This window comes from Macaca mulatta, chromosome 14 (assembly GCF_049350105.2).
Source record: "Macaca mulatta isolate MMU2019108-1 chromosome 14, T2T-MMU8v2.0, whole genome shotgun sequence".
In the NCBI taxonomy this organism is placed as follows: domain Eukaryota; kingdom Metazoa; phylum Chordata; class Mammalia; order Primates; family Cercopithecidae; genus Macaca; species Macaca mulatta.
Genome location: NC_133419.1, coordinates 89,777,687 through 89,797,328, shown reverse-complemented (window position 1 = coordinate 89,797,328; position 19,642 = coordinate 89,777,687). Strand labels below are relative to the sequence as shown.

Here is a 19,642-nt window from a genome sequence, read left to right as displayed (position 1 = left end):
TAAAAAACAAAGCCATAGAATATAATGTTGATTATAATTTAATGGACCTGTCAGTCTGATGTATCAGTCATGTAATTTCTATGCCATATTGAGAAAACCATGGAATTAAAGTGATGATGGTTTTATCATAGATGCTGCTTCTATACAAACAGACACCTCAAGCCTCTAGAGAAACAAAACGATGTTCTATATTGAGGTGCACTGATGGAGGGAACTACCTGTGAAAAAGGAAAAAAATGACTTTATATGGCTCCCTCTCAGTAACAATGACAATTTCTTAAGTGGACTTTTATTCAAAATGCGTTGCGGAAATGACTTAAACGTATGACCCCGGACTAAAATCTTGCCTTCAAATCAATCCTAGATAAGTGACCCACACATAGTTGTTTTGCGGTGTCCACAACACCTTGGCCCCTGTTAGGTAAGCCAGACCCACCCACATGTGTGATCTGTGACTAAAAGTGTCCCCCAATCACTGTTACTCCTTCTTCAGAATCTTCTACAGACTATTGTGCAAATTTCTTTTCCCATTCCTCCTTCTTCTTCATTTAACTAGCTTCACACATCTATAATTGACTCTAATCCTCAGACACCATTGTGAATGATCTGTTTGAAATCTTTTTTGCTGGTTATGTACTAAGTTGAGGATATACTCCCTGGTATTTATCGTTTCCTCCCACAGACTTCCACTGTGTCCACGTGTGCTGCTCCCCACTTCTTGCCAGAGTGTCCTCCAGTCGGTATCAGAAATTAGACATGCTAGCTTAAGTTTGACAACTAATGGGAGTCAAAAGATGACTGCTGCTCTATTACCAAGTTTAGTAATGGTTAGGAATTTCTGATAATTAATACGATAACTTTAGAAATAATTGTAAATTTTTACTTATCGTAGATTTTAAAATTAACCACAATGTATGGTTAGGACATGTGTGTTGTTAGGACCTGTGTAAAGTAGGATGATTTTTGCCTCTCTTTGAAATCTAAAATGGGAATAAATGAAAAGTAATCATTTGAAAATTATGTGGTCTTGATTTTAGGTCAGTCTTATACAGATAAAGATGTTTTCAAGAACTCAAATTTTTCAGCCAATTTATTTTTAAATGCATTTATAAACTATCAGAATGTATGCTTCAGACCTTTTAGTAGTTACAGAATCTTGTGACGGAAAGGAACCCATAAAAACCCGTGTGTCTCATCTTAACTACCTTCCCAGAGATGTAGGGCTCAGATGCCAGACCCAGAGGGGTTTCTAGGAGCCTGGATTGAGTAGATCTGCCTTTAATATGCCACCAAGGGACAGAGAAAGTATGGTGTTCAAAGATGACACTGGAAACAAAAGCAGTCAAACTGAAATACTATTTGAAAATCCTAAGCAGACAAGCACAGCTAGGTATAAGGAAACTGAAGAGCTGGGAACACCTGGACGAAGTAAATAAATTTGGTTAGAAGGCTGGAAGAAAGAATGGTGAAACACCCTGAAATAATGTGGAAGAGTACTAGGGACTTTTTATAGAGCATGGTTAGCTTTGGTTTACAGTGGGGAGAGAGTTGGCAAGAACCCTGAGCCAATTTAAATGACTCACTACTTAAATTTTCTCTATAGATTAGCCACCCAATCTAGTATGTGAAGACTTCCAGTGGTAACCACTTATTATTGTCCAAAGATGTCCATTTTGATTTTGGAACTGAGTATTGAACAGTGTTTCCTCTTATTGAACTAAAATTGGGCCCACTATAAATTCTACCCACTGGTCCTCGTCTTTTATGCTATATATAGCCATAATACAAATGTAATATCAATTGTACTTTTTTTTTTTGGAAATCAATAGGGCCCCAAAATTTAAGTAGTAGGATTATCTGAACATCCTAATTTGAAATCTTAATAAGCAAGGAAAATGGAAATGAGTTATTTTACTAGAACTGCAGAAAGGCTGATAGTCAGAGAGTTGTTCAAACTTCAAATGTTTGATTGCATTTTAAACTTTCTCTAATAAAATACTTTTAGAAGGTGAAAATATGTTAATATAATTATCATCATTAACATATTTAATGGACACATCTCAAGACAGGCACTTAGCTGGATGTGTTGTTGAGGCTGGGCCCTTGTTCTCAATGACCTTGAAAAATATCGTCAGAGCTATGACAGGAAAGAGCTAAAGGTTGTTTTCTATTTGAAGTTTATAATATATTTTGGAGCAGAAATGTAAAATATAGGGGAATATCATACTTTCTGAAGAAAAAAAAATGTGTTTCTGAAGCCTAAAGGAGTCAGTTAATGTAGATTTGTCACTGTTTTATTAAAATAAAAAAGGAACCAATAAAATATATATATAAATAATCAGAAGGCAAAAATCAAAATTATTTCCTTTTTGTAAAATAAGAGCACTTTAATTCAGATACAAATAACAGTTCCTCATTACCAAATAGCATCCTTTCCTTAGACATGTGGGCTTAGGGGAAAATGTTAAAAGGGCTGAGTGAAAACAGCAAGACAAAGACAGGCGTGTTCTACCTGAGCTGGAAGAAGGGTACACTTTGTATTAGGTTGCAATTTTGCAAATGGTCTTTACAGAAAAATATCAGCAGATATTCTGTGGGAACCTGGACATTACTTTGAGTTAGAGTGAGGTCACTCTAACTTTTGACCCTACTCTATTGCCTAAGCCTTTTATAAATGGCTCTGATACAACAAGTTGTGGTAATCCTCTTTCTCCATGAGGAGTGGCTGCCTTTCTTCAGCAAGGTGCTTTCTCTTGTGACCACACAGCAAGCTCACAAGCCCTGCCAGCAGGGCAGTGAGGGCGGCTCCTACCATCGCCGCCCCAAGGAGCCATGACCAGATCCGACCGGCTTGTTCCAGATAGGACTTAATGTAGTCTTGAAAAGAGTCTGAGCCTGAAATAGAAAGACATCCCATTGTTTTTATTGTTACCACCATTGTTACGATCACCATCATCTTCAACCTTTCACAGTCCTTTGAAGGCCAGTTCTACTACTTATTAGCTGTAAGAGCTTGGGAAAGTTATACCTAATACTCCAAAGCCTCAGTTTCTTCATCAGAAAAATAGGAAAATAATACCCCCATTGTTGGAACGTTTGAATTTTATAGATAACATCCGCAAGTGATTCAGAGCCTGGTATATAGTGTGTACTCAATTAAATGTTAGCTGTGATTTTTCCATCTTTTTCTGTAAAAGGATCTTGTAACTATTCCGATTATCAATAGAACACTGTTACATCATTAATCATTCACTAATCCAGTCTTTTAATTATTTGACAAACATTAATAGTAATGTTGGCAAATGCTCCGTAATCTTAGAAGCCTCCCAAGAACCTCAGGGCATTTGAACAATCTCTATATTCACAGAGGTCACAGTCTTAAATCTTGAAACAGATTTTGGCTCATGGGGGTTGTCCCTCTGTCCCAAGGCTTCGGTGGTGGGGGGCGCTCTTGGTTACCGGGCCGCAGGGGCACAGGAGCGGGCCCTGTGCCGCGGTACCCTGGAGCGCCCACACTCTGGGCCTTTGTTTCTCCTCTGAGATGCGCGGACCAAGAACCCTGCGCCCCCTGGTGGAGGACGGGAGCCTGGCCTTGATAGGCCTCAGGACGCTGAAAGTAAAGCCTGGAGGGGCGGGGCTTAGGGGAGCCGATATCTGTATGAATAATGGCCCTTCAGGTGTGCCGAAATCAAACAACAACCAAAACAAGCAAAAACAAAAAACAAAAAACAAACAAACAAACAAAAAACAAAAAACCTCAAAAGCCTTAAATGAAACTACATTGCAAAAAATAAAAACAAATTTTTTAAAAAGGGAGGAAAAAGAAAAAAAAAAAACAGAATGAAAAGGGTAAAAAAGTCGAAGAGGCAGAGCCTGAAGAATCTGTGGAAAAACTACTGGATCCAATTGTAGCAAAAGGGAAGGTGGAGCATTTCCTGAAGTGGAAAGGATGTCAGATGTTGACAGTACTTGGGAACCCGCAAAAAATTTAGATTGTCCAGAGTTAATTGAAACATTTCTTAATTCTCAAAAAGCTGGTAAAAAAAAAAAAAAAAGGTACAAAAATAAAGAAAGTTTTTATCTGACAGTGAATCTAATGACATCAAATCAAAGAAGAAAAGAGGTGCTGCCGGCAAACCAAGAAGCTTCACCAGAGATCTTGATCCTGAAAGAATAATTGGTGCCACAGGCAGCAGTGGAGAATGGATGTTTCTCCTGAAATGGGAATATTCACATCAGGCCTACTTGGTGCTAGCAAAAGAAGCAAATATGAAGTTTCTTGAAATTGTAATTGCTTTTTACAAAGAGAGAGTAAGTTGGCATTTTTGTCCAGATGATGAAGCTTAATTGTTTGTACTGCAAGATATATATATATATATAAAATATAAATATACACATAAATATATATATAAATATATACATAAATCTGGGTCTTGGCTTTTAATTAACTAGTGTGGAAAAATACATTCTAATGAAAATCAGTTTTGATATGTTCATTTTAAAAGTAGTATTGGGAGAGTTGGGTTTTTTTGGTGTGTGTGTGTTTTTTTTTTTTCATCAATACCATTGGTTACTTTGAATAAATAAAAGCTTTCTGTAATTGCTTCCTTTATCATAAAAGAACATTTGATATCATGATGTATTATTTCCTCTGCATTGGAGAACAGCATTTCTAAATGTCGTGGAAAATTTCCATAGCCATTACTCAATCAGAACTTGTGTTCAGCCTAAGGAACACTCTGGGTTGTGTGTGTCTGTGTGTGTGTGTGTGTGCATAAAATGCATGCGTAAATGGCTTTTTGTGTTGTTTTTAAACATTCACCAAAACAAAAATCATGGGTAAGCACATGTTTCTGAGATGCCATCATTCTGAGCAACCTAAGAAATAAATCACATCAAATTAAATTCAAAATTTTCCTGAAGCCATACATTTCAAATAAAACAGATGATTCTATAATTAGTTGGATAATTTAAATGAATCATTTAAAAGCAGCCATATAAGAATCCCTATCTACACCCTTGGTCATATAAATGAACAGGCTGTTTGCAAAATTCCTAAAAGGAATAATTTTATTACTACCAACAACCTCCCCAACCAGATGAGGGGACTAGACAGATCCTGCTGTGTTTTAATTATCTAAACAAGACTTAGTTTAATGGACATTTAAATATTCCTCTAGCAAGCCATTCCTTTACAAAAAGTTGAAATCCCTGTGCTATATTGACTAAAAGGTAATGATTCATGGTATGTCTAAGATGTGGCTTATAGGAACCCAATCAGATGGTTGGAGATTTGGCAGTTTAGAATCTGCTGCCATAAATAGATGAACAACTTTTATAATGTATTGACTTGGATATTTTTTCTTCACCTTAACTCATTCCTTACATGTAGACTCAGTATTTTCAAAATTCGATTTGCTGGTTCAGCAGAAACCAGGATAAACAATAACTTTGTAGTAATCAGAATGTTATCCAATTGTATATTGATTCCTTTATTGTAAATAAAGGTGAATAGTGGTGAATAGTTTTACATTACTTTAAAAAGCAACAACAGATTTTGACCATATATATTTTAAAAATAAATCTGAACAAGGAAAAGTCTTTAGCCTCCTGATTATTTATATTCCTCAAACCACCATAAGAACATGGCACTGGGGAGAGACAGCATCCAATATGTTACTGGCTTAGCATTTCCTGTATTATCACACCCATCACATTATATTCCAGCTATCTATTACATGAATATATTTTTTTCTATTAAAATGGTTCCTTGAAGGCCAATAGTATGTTTTCATCATTGATATAATTCTAGAATCTGATACAGTATCTGAAACACATATGAGATAATGAACATGTTTACTGAATGACTGAATGTGTTATTGTACCCAGAAGATATGGTGAAGGAATGTCCCTGAATGGCAGGTGTGGAATGAGAAGGGGAGACCTACACAAAGGATGTCACCCAGGTGAAAAATGTATAAATTGCCCATATTTCACTCTGTTATGAAGTGGTATTTACAGTTCCTTTTAAAATTTGGTATAAACAGTGATGGGTGCTTTAAAATCAAAAAGATAAAAGTCTTAATTCCAATAGAATTGGAATTAGGAATGTAGGAAAACAAATGTAATCATAGCATACTATTTGGTTGAATTGTAAATAATATTGTAGTAGTGAAAACAATACAATTCCTAGATGTGGATTTGCCCCCAAATATGATAATACTATACTGAGAAGTTGAATGAAAGAACAGGGAAGCTGTAAGTGAGTTAAAATCATTATTTAAATATGAGGAACTCTAGAGATAAACTTGATGAATTAACAGATAGTAATATTTGCCTATTATTTAGAAATACAGAGCAAAATAGCAGAATAAATAGCTAAAAGGGTTACAGTAGCTGATATAGGGGCATAAGTCTTTTGTTATAAGTCTTGGATCACACTTTGGCTTGTAAAATAGCATGCATATATTATTCGATAAAATTAAATTAATTAAAACATATGCTTAACACCTTATGTGTATGTGGAAAAAAGTATAAGAAAAAGTACAATGGAGACTAAAACAACACAAGTGATCAATCTAACAATAAGATTATAGGTGATTTTTATTTTTGTTTTATTCTATTATTATTTTTCCAAAATAAAAAATGAATGTCTTTTTACTGATACAAGTAGAAAGCATGCTACTAAAAGTACCTGAGGCAATTAATAGATGATATAACTATAGGAAATCCATCATCAGATAATGCATATTTAAAAAAATAGCATACTGCTAGATAAGGATTACATAGAGTAAACCTCCCTGTGCATCAACAATTAACCTAAAAATAAATATAAAGAAAAACAAATCTCATTATCAAAATCTACTGCATATTAAAGGCACATAGTAGTTAAGGAGAAATGTTTAAATTTTATGTAAATATAACTATAGAATCTATTTAGGAGACTATAAGATTTGAGTAAATGAGGAAGTTTATACTGAATATCTGTTCAGTAAGAGCAAATGGATTCTTTCTAACAAAACAATTCCTCTATAGAAGTTGCTCTCTATAATGCATATAGAAGATATGTATGTAGAACATACACAGAAGATACTACAAATTTACTTTTTGACATAGCAGAAAGAAGAGAGTGCATCCGGGGCTTACCTTGCAGCAAGTCATGGCTATGTGACTCAAGTCTAGAGCAAAAATATGTGTATAACTTTGGGGGAAGTTCCCTTAAAAAGAAAAAAATATATCTTTGACCATTTACCTTTTCCTTTCTGACTAGCTATAATATAGATGGGTTGTTGGTGAACCATCATGGACTCTATAATCTAGGGTAAACCCTAGACCTTGAAAGTTACTGTTTTTAATATATATTAAAATTATTTTGAAAATGGGACTACAATACCTAGCTTAGATTGCTGTTAGTGGCTTCAATACACAGTACACTTACAATGTCCAAAAAAGGCAGGATACATAGAGGCTATATAATAAATATTTTCTTTATTTTAAAGACTCAGCTCAAGTGTTTTCACAGCTTTTAAACACTATTTCTATGTCAGTTCTGTTCTCCAGCTTCTCTTATTATTGCTCCACTTCAATTCATTCCAAGTGGTCTCAATTTTTACTGTCACCAAGGGACTATCTTTGAAACACTTTTACTTCTCAATGTCTTTAAACTAAAATTCAGACTTTCTTTCTAAGCTATCTGCTTTTGAGCCCCAATAGTGCACCTTTTTGTTCTTTCCCAATGTCATAATTTTTTTATCATCTTTCTCTATGTGAAGTCCTATTTTTCTTGTCATCCATTCTTTTCAGAATAATTATGTACATTTTTGTTTTATGTGCTGTCATTTCCAAAGTGCATTAACATGCCCATTTATTCACAAAACAAACACATGAAGTAGTTAGGGGCCATTACTCTAATGAATTAGGAATCTGCCTGGAGCTATTAAACCAGACAATGTATATATAACCATTGGTACAATGTCTACCATATAGAAAACAATTTACAACTGCTGTTGATTCTTATCATGATAAAATAATAATTTCATCAATATTTCAACTAAATCAGCTTACAATAGGAGGTTTTCTTTCCAAACTTGCTTCAGCTGCTGACTCAGCTCCATCCTCTCTTCTGGATTCTCAAACTAGTTTCTTTGCTGCCTTGTGACATTTGGCATAAATGTCCATTTATTATGATTATATCTATTTATATATATCTTACTGTTCAAGCTTGTCACAAACTCTCAAAAACAAGTATTATGTCTTACATGTTTTATCTTTCATTCTTCTATTCATTTATTTAAAAAATCACATATTCATTGAGATACACTACCTGTCAGGGGACACTCTGTCTCATTTACCTTTTCACCCTCAGCACCTGGCAGGTAAACAAATCATTTCAAGAGTAATATTCTGATGAAGATACAAAGGGATCATGGAGAAGAGACCTCCTACATCTCTCTGTGAAGTCAAGGAAGGCACCAAGAAGACTGTCCCACTGAGTAAAAGAATGAGTTAGACTCTGAGCATATAATGTTGATGGCAATCCATCCTAGGCAGAAAGGAACAGCATGCACAGAGGTGTACACATAGCTAAAAAGAGCTATTGAACAAATTCACAAATGATAGAAGTGTCATCAAATTCCATTGGCAGAATGGGGCACTGCAGTTACTATGAGCATTGTTTCCCCTTCTCATTTTTGAAACCAAATTTCCAGGTCTTTTTTAATGTATGGGAAGAAAGATGCTCTCAACAGAGAACTTTTCTGCTACCCAGAAAGCAAGATTACATTTATCAACAACATTGAGGATATAACCCTTCATTGCCAAAGCTTTTTGGCCTCACCTTGTAAATTAGTTATACATACAAGAAAATTACCTGCTACTCAATTTTCTAAAGAATCACTAAATTCAATTATAAGAGAATGTTTTATAAATGGCAGAAATCAGCTGCCCTTTTACAGAAATCACTTAAGTAATTATAAGCATGAGTACCTACCTGGATGATGAATAATAATCCCTTTGAACAAAATTATATCAAGACATTTAAAATAATTTTTAAGTAAGCTTAAAATTTGGCTATGAATAGAGATAAATTTTAAACTTCTTGAAAGTACAACAGAAGCAACAATATGGAAAAATTCATAAAACAGAAAATAGGCAATTGCTGTTACTTAGTTTAGCTATTTTGTTTTGTTTTGTTTTACTTTACTTTGTTTTTAGAGATGAGTCTTGCTGTGTTGCCCAAATTGGCCTCACATTCCTGGGTTTAAGTGAACCTCCTGTCTCAGCCTCCCAAGTATCTGCTGTTGGTTATTTTAAAGTCAAACTTCTCTAAAATTAACTTTGTAAATTCAAAGCTGTATGAAAATTACTCTAAAGCATTCAAATAAATTTTATTTATTTAAATTTAATTGGAAATAAATAATACCTTCAAGCCTCTAATATGACTCATTGAGCTTCTTTTCCCCTGGCTCATCCAGGTAATTGTGTTGCCTTTGTAGTAAAAGTATTCATTTGTACACTTAGGGAAGGAACAAAGAGGTGGAGCATATGTGTAGAAGACAATATAGGGGTTAAAAGGAACCCTCCTCTCTGTGCAGTGATGGAGTGATAAAGTTTTGGATTAAATATTTGACACTTATTAGCTTTGTAGTTTAAAATTAATCACTTTGTATTTCTGATTCTCAATTTACTTACCTGTAAAACAGAATAAAAATCACCCCTTCATAGGATTTTAAAAATTAGCTGAGTCAACAGTTTGTATACTGATGTCCCTCACATTCGGATCTGAGGGCCAGACACCATTTTTGAGTTTCAGGCCTGTGTATCCAACTTCCCAAGAGACATTTACCTTGCCATCCCATATAACTTCGTTTCACTGTATAACAAAACCATAAGCCGGCCGGGCGCGGTGGCTCAAGCCTGTAATCCCAGCACTTTGGGAGGCCGAGACGGGCGGATCACGAGGTCAGGAGATCGAGACCATCCTGGCTAACACAGTGAAACCCCGTCTCTACTAAAAAATACAAAAAACTAGCCGGGCGAGGTGGCGGGCGCCTGTAGTCCCAGCTACTCGGGAGGCTGAGGCAGGAGAATGGCGTAAACCCGGGAGGCGGAGCTTGCAGTGAGCTGAGATCCGGCCACTGTACTCCAGCCTGGGTGACAGAGCGAGACTCTGTCTCAAAAAAAAAAAAAAAAAAAAAAAAAAAAAAAAAAAAAAAAACCATAAACCTTCCTCCAAGTCTTTCTTTGCTCCCCTTGTTATTATATCAGTGAATTATTCTACATTCATCAGTTTCACAGGCCAGAAAGCATAAAGCCATTCCTAATCTCCTTCATCTGGTATATAAATCATTTTCCAAGTTCTGTAAATTTTGCCTTCAAAATAATATCAAATTAATCATGCTTTCTATCTCCCTTCCTGCCACTACCACTGCAACTCAAACTACCTTTACCTCTTCCCCAGACTCTTGTAATAGCATTTACACTGCCTTTCTGCATGTGCTTTCCAACTGCTAAAATCTTTCTACACACTGAAGCTGCAATAATCTTTTGAAAATTCAAATTTGATTATAACCTGCTTAAAATTTATCAGTGGCTTGCATTATTCTAACAATATGGCCCAAAATCATAATCATGCCCTCCTTTTCAACTAGTTAATTCTACCTGTCATATTGATGTCATCTGAAATATCACTTCATTGACCTCTGGAGTTAGACATATCTCTACATAAATGAGTTTTTAAGCAAGCAGTTATCTTTTTCTTCCATTGTAAACTTTATGAAGATAGAGACTATGTTGTTTACCATTGTATCCATAGTATCTATGGCAAAGTCTTGTTCAAAGTAGTTATTCAATAAATGTATGTGTAAAGAATAAACAACTCAGTGCAGACACATAAAAAAAACACCTAGCATGATAGAATACTTACAGTGTTTAAAAATATATATCCAAAAATGACCTGAGTATAAAGAGGTATGACATTTTTCTAGCAAACTTCACTTATATTAATTAAGAGAAATGACACTTCATGATAAATATCACTTGCACTCAAATTGATTTATTGATTTCAGTCCATACCAGATAAAATGTGATGCTTAGAATGGAGAAGCTTGTGAGATAAATTCTGATCTTGGGGGTTTGGGGAAGAATAAAACCCAGGACAGATTCATACATAGAAAAAAATACTATGTAACTATGAGAAAGGCGTGAGTAAACATGACTATAAGTATAAAATGATTTTTATATCTGAGAGTTTGACAAATGGAGAAATAGAGTCAGAATTCAGGCAGAAACAATAGTATATTCAAAAACATGAATACATGAAAGTCTAGCATGTTTTGGAAATGGAAACAGAGACTAAACCATAAAATCCTAAATGGAAAATCTTTGAAAAATAGTTACCAGTAAGCTCTCTTCTTTATGTACTGTGGTTTTCATAGAAGGAAGGGAAGACCTGTTACTTGAGACTTACAGGAAGTCCCTCCTCTTACCACACCTCCACCCTTTGCAAACTTCTCTGTTCTTAGTGATCTTAAGATTTTTATTAAACTGGTAATAAATTAAGGATTATAATGCACTTTCCCGATTTAAAGCATTCAGGAATAACATTGTAGAAGCATAAGGTTTTGTGCTATCTCAAAATAAATTGGTAACATTAGATTCAGCAATTCCTCTGAAAGAAAGTAAACTTTACCTGAATCTTGTAGGTAGCTATAGTCATAGCCCAGATCTTTGGATGAAATAAAGAAATCACCGTTTCTGTACAGTGGTATAAAAGGAACCATGTAGGATTCCCGGTTATGTCCAATGGGTGCATTGGCTTCTGGATAAACTTCTTGAAGAGGATGGTGCCTTCGGAGCCACTGCTCAAAAATACTGCAGAGGAAAGGGTTATTCAGACTAAGAAACATATTGTGTATAAAAGACATATTTGAAAATTTTTAAAGTAAAGTAAGGCATATATTAAAATCTGGAGACATGGAAAGATGTCGAATATATTCTTTATACTTCAAAAATATTTCATGAAGTATCAGTTTATTCTTTCAGGCCTTGAAGAAGTTCACTCATTTAAAATAAATATTGAGGCTAGCTTTGAAACAATAATTGCTTAGGAGGTGAATAAAACTTACACATTGAGTTTTGAACCTTCAGAATGCTGCAAAATAAAGGTAACCATTGGTTGAGTGACAATCATAGTTGCAAATTAAATATATTGCTTGTCCCAAAGAAAGACCAGAGAAAGAACATATAAAACCAAATTGGAAACAGTGCTGGAATTTGGTCACTTTTTTGGTTCTGGTGGGAGGCTTTCAACGATTTAAACATCCATGTTGTGATAGGTGAAGTGTGGGCTTAATGAGTCTTGATGGGAGACAGAGCTTACCTCCAATGATAATGGTTTAAATACTTGTACTTTGTTTCCCGGCTTTTCCTAAAGTTAGAGTATGACCATATGATAAATATTCTGCCAATCAGACATACTCATTCATGACTTTGAAACAGGAGATAGTAACACAAAGAAGCAGGGACAATCGGAAACCATCCTAGAAATGGGCAGTGGCAGTTGATACAACAATATTTACTTTTCAGGGGCAGCAAAGCCAGATGTACCAGCAAAGGAATCCGTTGCCCAAGAAGTGCCCTGTGTTCTATAGCAGGGTTTTGGCAGCTGTCTTAGCTGATTATTGCTTATTCTCACCTGTTTCTGAACCTGATGCTCCTTGGTTTTGTGAGCTACCCAATAGCCTCTCAGCAAATTCTTTTCCTACTTAAATCAGGCAGAGTTAGTTTCTGCTTCATGCAACTAAAAGCTTTGACTAGAACAAAAACTAAAAAGTTAAAGGATTGAAAAACTCCAGTAAGAATGGAGTAGAAACTCAAGTTGTAGGATAATTTATAGGGGACCATAAACAATATGACAAAGAGAATGGCCTTGCATTATCGAGTCGTGTGACATACATACAAGAAGGAACACAAGAATTGGAGTTGGGGAACTCTCCTTGAGGCCTAGCTCTGTGTTTTCATCTGACTGTATGACTCTAAGCCAATCATTGAACTTGGAGACTTAGCCTCCTCATCCCTAAAATAAGAGTGATAATATCTGTCCTACCTGTTTCCAATATGATAGTTTTTGTGAAAGTACTAAATAAGTAAGCTATTGTTACTTAGCTGTACATTTTAAGCTAGCAGGTCAAAGGTTGGTACATGGTAGAAAAGGTGGTATTGAAAAAGAAGTGATAATGCTTCAAATAAATTGAATACAATTTTAGAAAACCATTTTCAATATTTTGAAGCACAAAAACAAAGAGGACAAGGAAGCCAAATGGAAGAAATGGTGATCATTTTTTCCATGACAGAAAACAATTTTGTTTATTAGAGGATCTGAACTTGAAACACTACTTGTGGTCAAAGTTGGTTTTCAGTTGTGAATTTAGTGAGTAATTGGCAGTCCACTGAAAAACACTAAAAATCTGGTTCATGTATACCAAATACTTTCTAAATTAGTGCAATTATTAAATGAATATTTACTGAGTATCTACTGTAGGTCAACCTACACATAGACCTGTGTAAAAATCTGAGTTCTATAGGTTACGACAAGGAAGATTTGTAAAGTTTTATAATCTGTTTGATCTTCTTTATTCTACAAAATGTGAATTATGTTTATGCCATGAAGGTAATGTGAGCGTTAATTAAAATAACACAAAATACACAGTTAAGTGCTTGCCAAATGGTAAGTAAAAGCTATTATCTTTCTCACAGCTCCTCTTTCCTCTTCTTCCTCCTCCTCAGTATTACGACTATACTGGAAACACTTTAAAATTGATGAGATATAACATAAGCTGTAATAGAAATGCCAAAGCCATGTATATGTGAGCAGTGCCTTTGGTGATGTTTATTATTCTGATAGGCAAAAATGAGAAATTAGAAGATTTAAGATTAGTTTTTTTGTGCTTCACTTTCCTCAACACAAGAAATTAGAAACTGGCTTAACAAATAAACCCCAATTTCATTAAAGTCCTATGATTTTATAAACTAGTCCTTTTGTTTTAACTTCTATGGTTTTCTTCTCTTCACAAAAGCAGTACTTGTTTGTTATATAAAAAAAAGAAAATATAAACAAAAAGGAAATCATATTACAAATAATTTTTAGTAGACATTTGTACTAAACCATGTATTTTCAATTGGTAAATTAATTTTTTGAAATGAGAAGGAGGCTGTCTGATAATCCCTCCACCACCCCTGTCAAACTTCGACTGATTTTGGAATAGCCTGATATACAATGAGCCACTAGATAAGGGCTTGAGGCAAAAATTGTACCTTTTGTCAATTGAGAAAAATTACTATTATCGTTCAATTTATAAATAATCTTGTTTCTGCCATGAAATAAAAATTCTTTACCTAAGTAGGGCAAGGGTATCAATTCTCAGCACCAAAAGATTTAATGGATGAAACCATTAATGTGCTCACGCACCTCATCAACCTTTTCAAATGAAGGTATTAATCTTGATTAAGTTCTTCACCAGTGACTCTCAACTTCAGTTAATTTCACCAAACCATGTCTAGAATAGCTCACATGGGAATACTAATGTTTAACTTAGATAATTACATTGACATTTAGGGAGGAGGGGGTAGTCATCATTTTAGCAAAACTTAATTTGAACTGAATCTAAATAGTTTTCTGAACATCTGAGCAACAGTGAAATTCACAACAGAAAAATTAGAAAAATGTAAAGATGACCACAGATGGAAACATGGAAAGATATGTTTTTTAAATGAAAGCTGGCATGGGAACTCTGATTTCAGGTCCGTAAAGACTCTGGTCACTCTTATCCTTAAAATAAGGAAAAAATAGACAAATTAATAATCAACAAATTTTCTTGGACCCATGAGAGAATTGAAGTTGTGGGTCAAACTGCCATACTCAAAAGTGGAGAGATGGGTTCATCCAGAGGCACATAGCTGAGATCTGCTTACCAGGGGCACGAGCAGCTGGATTCCTAAAGTGGTAGGAACGCTGAAACACTTCCATGAATGACTGGAGACTGAGTCTAGACTAGTGATGATAGTGGGAAATTCCTGGGTGCTGCTGTCTTAAGGGAACTTCCACATGTTTGGGGCTTTACCTCCAGGAACTCCACCAGGTTTTCATGGTGAAGACCTCAGAAAGATACTCTCCTTATTCTGTCACAGAGAGGAGGAGAGTGACCATTGTGAAATACGCCCAGGACATTATCCATATCAAAACCCTATGATCCAGGGGAAATGGTTAGAGCCTTATCCCAGTTTCAGGAAGAGAATTCCTTTCAGTCCAGTCTCTTTCAGTTTTCCTGTCTCACCTAAGGGGAAGTAAATATAAGCCACAGGTGTCAGAGTTTCAAGGAAATAAATAGAAATACTGCAGTCAGGGAAGCAAATAGAGGGGCAGAGGCAAAAGAAGAAAAAGCTGTATTGTGAAGCCCCAATGCACTGGTCTACTAAAGGACTAAGATTTAATTAGAATATTTTGAACACTCCCCCTCCCTCATACTTTACCACCATCCAACAAAGCTTCAGTATAACAACAGTGGATTGCAGCTAAAAGAGCTGAAATACATAAACTATCTCTAAGGAAGAGTATGTAGGGGAACCTAAAACCAAGAATAGAGACAAAAACAAATACACTAGAGAAACTTGAGGCCTCTGATCTCAAAACCATAACAACTATGACAAACATTTAATCATTGTCCGACTTCTTGCCAGAATATCATAAATTTGTACACTAAAAGCCCATTTACCTCGGTTTATCTTACCTAATAAAACCTATATGGCTTTTAATAAAAAATTACAAGGCATGGCAACAGAGAAGAAAAAAAATCTGAAGAGGCAAAGCAATCATTAGAACCCAACTCAGATATGATATAGATTTTGGAACTATGAGACATGGAATCTGAAACAATTGTGAATAATATAAATTTTAAATAACTATACATAATATAAAATTAATACATTAGAATAACATTTCTAATAAAAAAGTAAATAATACACCAAAAAACCCATGAATAATGTAAGCAGAAAGATGGAAACTCTAAGAAAAAATCGAAAGAAAGGCTAGAAATCAAAAACACTCCAACAGTGTTGCATATATCACTAGCGTTGATATGGTCAAGAAAAGAATCAGTGAACTTGAGGCAAGGTTAGCAGAAACTTCCCAAACTGAAATGCAAAGAGAAATAATAAAAAATAATTAAGAATTGTGGGACAATTTCAAAAAAAATGTAACATATGCATAATTGGAATTCCAGAAGAAGAAAAAGTAGGCAGAACAGAAGAAATATTCTCCAATAAAGAGAACTGTGGCTCCTTGAAGAAATGGCAGCCTCTAGGGCTGGAATAAGAAACATATAAGATGAATGTTGAGCATCTTGCAGTGCCATAAAGTAAGGATATATTCAAAGAAACCACAGCCATCCACAATGTTAGAGATATGTCAAAGGGACAGAGGAGTCAACTGAAATCACTCCTAAAGGCTAAAACTGGAAGAGTTTGAGCCACAAAAGAAATCCATATAAAGTAAATATAGAGGAGTCTATACAGATATAATCTATAAATATATAAGTTAATAAATGGAGAGAAATATATAAATCTATCATGTAAAAGAATTCAAATAATTATGATCATGTAAAAGAATTCAAATAATTATGTAGATACTCTGCCCTGAGGGTACTATCTGTAACTCCCCACTCACTAAGTATGGGATGCACACAGTTACTTCTTTTCAAAGAGTACAGTATCAAAACATGGTGAAATCATTTAACAGTTTGACAAAGTTGACCAACACTACCTCTGACAGGTAATCAAGGTTAACATTCACAATGGTAAGTTATGTTAATAGCGTGGCCCTTGTGGGGTGATAGAGGTGTGATAATTTCTCTCTACTCATCGTAAGGGTCATGGCCAATACTCCTATAACAAAAGACAGATTAACAAGAGAAAAGCATAATAATTTAATCAAAGTTTTATATGACATGGGAGACTTCAGACAAAAGAAACAAAGACCCAGGGAAAATTGTCTATTTTTATGCTTAGATTTTATGCTTATGGCCAGTGATGCAGAAATTTGACAGGACAAAAGGGTATGATCTAATGGTAGTAGACTGAGAGAAACAATCCAGTGAGACCTATCTGTTTGTATTCTTTTTGACCTCTCTGTGCAGTAGTCCCTCCTCCTACATATAGGGCAGGACCTTAGAAATGAAGGTTTTATGATCTACTATCAAACAACGTAGGTCAAAGTATTTCTTTATGGCCAGTTGCTACACAGAAAGATGAGAGAAGATGATAGTAATATTTTTAGGGTTTATGGCTTGTTTTGGAAAAGAAAGGTTCTAGTTTTCATGAACTTGGGGAAGAAGTTGTCTAGTTTCTATGGCTTCTTTCCCAGGAGAAAGAGGGGACAGAGACTTTGCTTCTGAGGCCTTCCAATCTCCTTTACTTCAAAATACTCAGCATCCTAAGGCACCATACTTTGGGGTACATGTTGAGTCCTTATACACCTGTGATATGATGTGAAGAGAACGGTGCTTTACCTCTATGGTTGTCCATCTCAAAACACATATCCCAGTTTAATCATTAGAAAAATATCAGACAAATATCAAATGTGGGACATTTTACAAAATACCTGAGCAGTACTCCTCAAAGTTGTGAAGGTCATCAAAAAACAAGGAAAGTCTGAAAAACTCTCATAGGCAAGAGGAACCTAAGGAGACAGGATGATTAAATACAATGTAGTATCCTGGGTGGGATCCTGGAGCAGAAGAAGATATTAGGTAACTACTAAATAATCTAAATAAAATATTGATCGGAAGTATGCGACAAATTCAAGGAACTAAAAATTGACCAATATGTCTATGGGGATCAAGGAGCATATAGCTCCAGATGAGGCTAGGAAGGTGAACTGAGGCCAAATCATGAAGGGTAGCAGAGGCCATGTTAGGGAAATTTGTGTTTTTTTCCTAAGAGTGGTAAAAAAATCACTGTTTGTATCTGGGATGGTGAATGATAACATGAACAGTTTATCATTTGTAAAAGACCAGACAGATTTCATTGCAAAGAAGGGACTGAGGAAGAGTAGGAGTTGGTGGATATGCAGGCATCAAGGGAGATAAATCAGTGAGAAAATTATGTCCAGGAAAAAAGATGACGTCCAGAAGTCCAAGCAGTACAACTGAGAGGCCAGGTGCCACAGAAAATGCCTGATTTTCTGGCTTATGCTACTGAGCAAAGTGTTTGTATTACCAGATATAGAAATCCCTGAAGAAGTGGAATATTAGGGGAGGATGTTAATGTCATGATTCTAGATGTGCTGTGCTGCAAGATGTTTTTGAGACATTTCAGTGGGGATGTCAGGTCATTAGCTAGATATCTGGGTCTGGATTTCAGAGTAAGATTAACTTTGGAAGCACAAATGGAGAACCCACCAACCTCTAGCTAATAACTGAAGCCATGGGAATAATGAGATAATGAAAATACAAGAGAATCTGGAGTTATTTTTCTTAGATGTCATCTTTCTGAAAGGCCAGGACAGATGATGTGACAATCACACTGTCTTTGAGAACTACAGCTTGAGATGCCTCCAGCCACTCAAATTTCTAGTCACTCAAAATTTATTGAATTGTAGTTGTATAATAGCAAGGCCAGTGCATTCCTGTATTTTTTATTCTTTTTTGTTTGTTTGTTTGTTTCTTCATGTAGTACTTGTTTTGAAGCAGTTACTTGTTAAAACAAATTTGTAATTTTTAAATGATAATAAACATTTCCATTTAAACTTAATCCAATAAAACTCTCTAGGCCTCAGTGTGCTCATTTATAGAAAGCGGATGGTACTATCCATTTTAACGTATTTATGAGAACAAAAATAAAATAAGGAAGTGAAATGTCGAGTAATAATACTTATGGATAAAATGAGAAAACATAAATGATTGACTCAGTTCTAAAGAAGCAGTAGTTTGTTTTCTTCCCTTCCAAACCCCTCATTTTACAGAGGCAAAATAAAATTTGAATCCAAAGGTCACAGTTAACGGTACAACCAATACTGGAATCAAGAGGTCTTGGCTACCACTCTGTTACTAATAATAGTAAATACCCTGTTCTCTGTGTGTTTACACAGGATGACAGGGTGTTTCTGCAGATGTGAGTATGCATATGCTTCTACCAAAGTCTGATGTGTAGATTTTCTCTCTCTTGGAAGATGCTCTGCTTGACCTTCATCTTGAAATGTAAGCTGTTTATCCAACAGACACCTGCATTAATTAGCATTAAACACCTTAAGTGTTCCTTTTCTCAGAGGACTCAGGATTCACACTCTTTATACTCAAGGAGTAGCAATGAATACATTGCAAGATCAGGAAAGGATATGTATTAGCATAACAAATACAACGAAGGAGATAACGTGAAATCATACTTAAAAAAAAGGGCAGAGAGAAAGTAGTGAACAAAGTTGGTAAGGGACTGAGTTAACATGAGAACCCAGTTCTTCTGGCTGACCTATCTGGGCTTGTTTCTCTGACACTCTCATGTTCCCTATCTAGGTTTCTGTTCTTTCCTTCCTTTCTCTCCATGAGGAGGTTTCTGTTACTTTCTGACTAAGCTTTAAGCAATGTAGATGGAG

General features: G+C 35.3%; 1 protein-coding gene and 1 pseudogene across 1 annotated transcript in view; one reads left to right on the top strand and one right to left on the bottom strand.

Annotated features, from left to right (window-relative positions):
• Positions 1 to 2,508: 2,508 nt before the first annotated feature.
• The window catches only part of TYR (tyrosinase), a 120,251-nt gene continuing 103,117 nt past the window's right edge, over positions 2,509 to 19,642 (bottom strand). Inside the window, 4 exon segments of the mRNA XM_001105033.5 lie at positions 2,509 to 2,634; positions 2,637 to 2,707; positions 2,710 to 2,895; positions 11,690 to 11,871. Of these exon segments, the coding sequence (XP_001105033.4) occupies positions 2,509 to 2,634; positions 2,637 to 2,707; positions 2,710 to 2,895; positions 11,690 to 11,871 (565 nt within the window).
• LOC106993423 (chromobox protein homolog 3 pseudogene) lies at positions 3,542 to 7,017 on the top strand (annotated as a pseudogene).